The following is a 2,500-nucleotide window of genomic DNA, read 5'->3' on the forward strand; positions in this document are numbered from 1 at the left end:
TTGCATGTCGAGTCTGACGTGATTTTTCCAACTGGACTATTCATGGTCTCTGGTAGATAAAGTTCTCTTTCATTTTATATTATCTTTTACGTTTTTCTAAAACTAGCCACCAGCACAACTTAAAGGGTGCGCTTCCGTGCCACTATTTTGTGTGCTTTAAATATGTCCTTTGCATCATTGGGTCATGAAGAGTCTTTTTGGGGGGGTTTGTGGTATATGGGGCGGGGCATGGGGGTGTTCTGAACTCGCTGCTGCCGTGGGGTTACGCGGGTGATGTTTCATGTTTTAGGAGGAAGTCCGAGGTCATGCTGGGTCACGCCCTTTTCTCCCTGTTGACCGAACGCCTGATGCTCCACTCCAACCGTTTCTCCATGACGTCTTACAACGTCCTCTATGAGGTCAGCCTGCGACTCGATTGTAGAGCTTTATGGACTGTGGAGTTTTGCTCCAACTCCGATGCAGATTTGTCTGCGTTGTAACTACTTTGGAGACAGAATGCACCATTGCCTAATGTTTGGCAAACACGTCCCTGTCTTCTGTACGTGTCCGAAATAAGGCTCTCTGTTTAAAGCGTTTATCTACCAACTATTGTGCAATTCATAAGGACTCAATATATGTCCAGATATACGATGGCAGATTAATGAGCACAGATGTCCAGAGCCTTGGTTCAGTAGTGCCTCATTTCCTAATTTCATGTGTTTCGTGTTGTAGTTTCTGAGAATGCTACAACCATATCTACATTACACTTTGATTTACAACTGTAATTTTTCTGTTCCGATTCCAATGTGGGTTTTCTTGGGGAGATGAGGAAATTGTTATTATGATTCTGCTCCTGATTTTGTGGGTGGTTTCTAGGATAAAAATTTCTGAGATATATAACAAACACTCTGTACCTTATAGTTTTGTTTGGACTTGGTCCATTCCTCCACTGCTGTTTTGATACCTGTGTTTATAATGGATCGGGGGGGACTGGCCTCGGTCCTTAAACGCTGAACCCTTACCAGAGCTTCTGCCTTCTTTACAGATTCTTACGGAGCAGATCTGCACACAAGTGGTTCACAAACAGCACCCAGACCCCGACTCCACAATGAAGATCCAAAACCCACGTAAGAGGACGCGCCATGCATCAACCAGCTACGTCACTAATCACTAGAATTAAAATAATAACAAAACCTCAATTTGTTGAGTTTATGACATGATAAAAACATGTGGTGGTCCTCTGTTTTGAGTTTAAAAATGAACTTTAAAATATCACAAAGCGTGTTTTCCCACAAAAATGTTTTTGCACCAGCCAAACTGTATATCGGTAAAAGAAATAATTGCTTTAAGACATATTTGACTCAGAAACTTTTTAGTGTTGGTGAGACTGCGAATCTTAGTCATTCAAACATGCTTTCATCAGTGCTGAGATATACAGTTACTTCATTCAACTAGAGATCACTTATAGCTTTCAGAATAATGAACCTCCTGTTGTAACTATAGGGTTTCTCCTTGCTTATTCAGTATGCACTGTTCGTTCACAAGCCCCTTGCATTTTGGATCGGATGTTCAGTTTCTCTCATTTCCTCTCCTCTCTTGCTTTTCAAAGTTTTCCTCGCATCCAGTTTGCCCTTATAACTAGGCCGCATGACGCATTTCATAGTAAATCACATTTACTGCTTTGAAGGGGGGAAAAAATACAGTTAGTAATGCCTCTCAGATAACATTTGCGGCCATCAAATCTACAGCAATCAGCAGAGGGATTCAACACGCTGCAGGTGAAGCTTGCCTCTTAATGCAGGTCACGGGTCAGGTTTTGTGATTTCGCCAGCCACGGCTTCGGTGCTGACGGACAGCGGCGGACTGGTCCCAGACCAGCTCCTAACGAGCTCAGTGGAGGAGCAGAGCTCTGGTTCCCCTTTGCTCTTCGTCTACTTGATTTGATCCGTGTTGAAGCCTCAAAACAGGCCTGATTGCAGTCTTTAGCGATGTCAGACCGAATCAAACACACCACGGAAGCGACAGTTTCTTTTACGTTAAAACTCCGGCACAAACCAAGACCAAATGGCGCGTGGTGGAAAAAATCTGAGATGTATGCAATGGTAATTTTCTACTGGTAAGGTTCAGTGACTCTAATTTGGGTGAGCAAGACATAGAAACAACACAATTCCGACAGAGAGAGTGGACATCGCTTACAGACGCAGACGGGCTCCTAACTCTCAGGGACGGCTGAAATTTAAGCTCTTCCATTCAACTAAATGGCTATTGACGCTGTCTAGATAATTCATCTAAACAGGCAGTCTCCTTAGGTTAAGCCAAAGTGATGTTCTTGCTGGGCTCAGACTGCGCCGGCCATGCGATATAATTCACCAGGAGGTTTATACGTTTTATACTGGTTTTTCCTTCTTCGCTCAAATGCGTGTTACGATGATGGGATGGAAATTACAGAAAGGGGAATTTAATTTTGGGGTGTGTGGGTGCATGTACATGTTTTAAAGTGGATAAAAGAAAACTGTGTGAA

The 2,500-nt window shown here is 43.2% G+C and overlaps 1 protein-coding gene across 4 annotated transcripts in view; it reads left to right on the top strand.

Annotated features, from left to right (window-relative positions):
• lrba (LPS-responsive vesicle trafficking, beach and anchor containing) overlaps positions 1 to 2,500 on the top strand; it is a 194,282-nt gene that overhangs the window by 40,098 nt on the left and 151,684 nt on the right. For all 4 annotated transcript variants that reach the window (XM_035530261.2, XM_035530262.2, XM_035530264.2 and 1 more), the window contains exons 18-19: positions 290 to 398; positions 1,025 to 1,106. In XM_035530261.2, coding sequence (XP_035386154.2) covers positions 290 to 398; positions 1,025 to 1,106 — 191 coding nt within the window. The remainder of the gene's footprint in view (positions 1 to 289; positions 399 to 1,024; positions 1,107 to 2,500) is intronic.

Source organism: Electrophorus electricus, chromosome 5 (assembly GCF_041902795.1).
Source record: "Electrophorus electricus isolate QZ-2024a chromosome 5, ASM4190279v1, whole genome shotgun sequence".
In the NCBI taxonomy this organism is placed as follows: Eukaryota; Metazoa; Chordata; class Actinopteri; order Gymnotiformes; family Gymnotidae; genus Electrophorus; species Electrophorus electricus.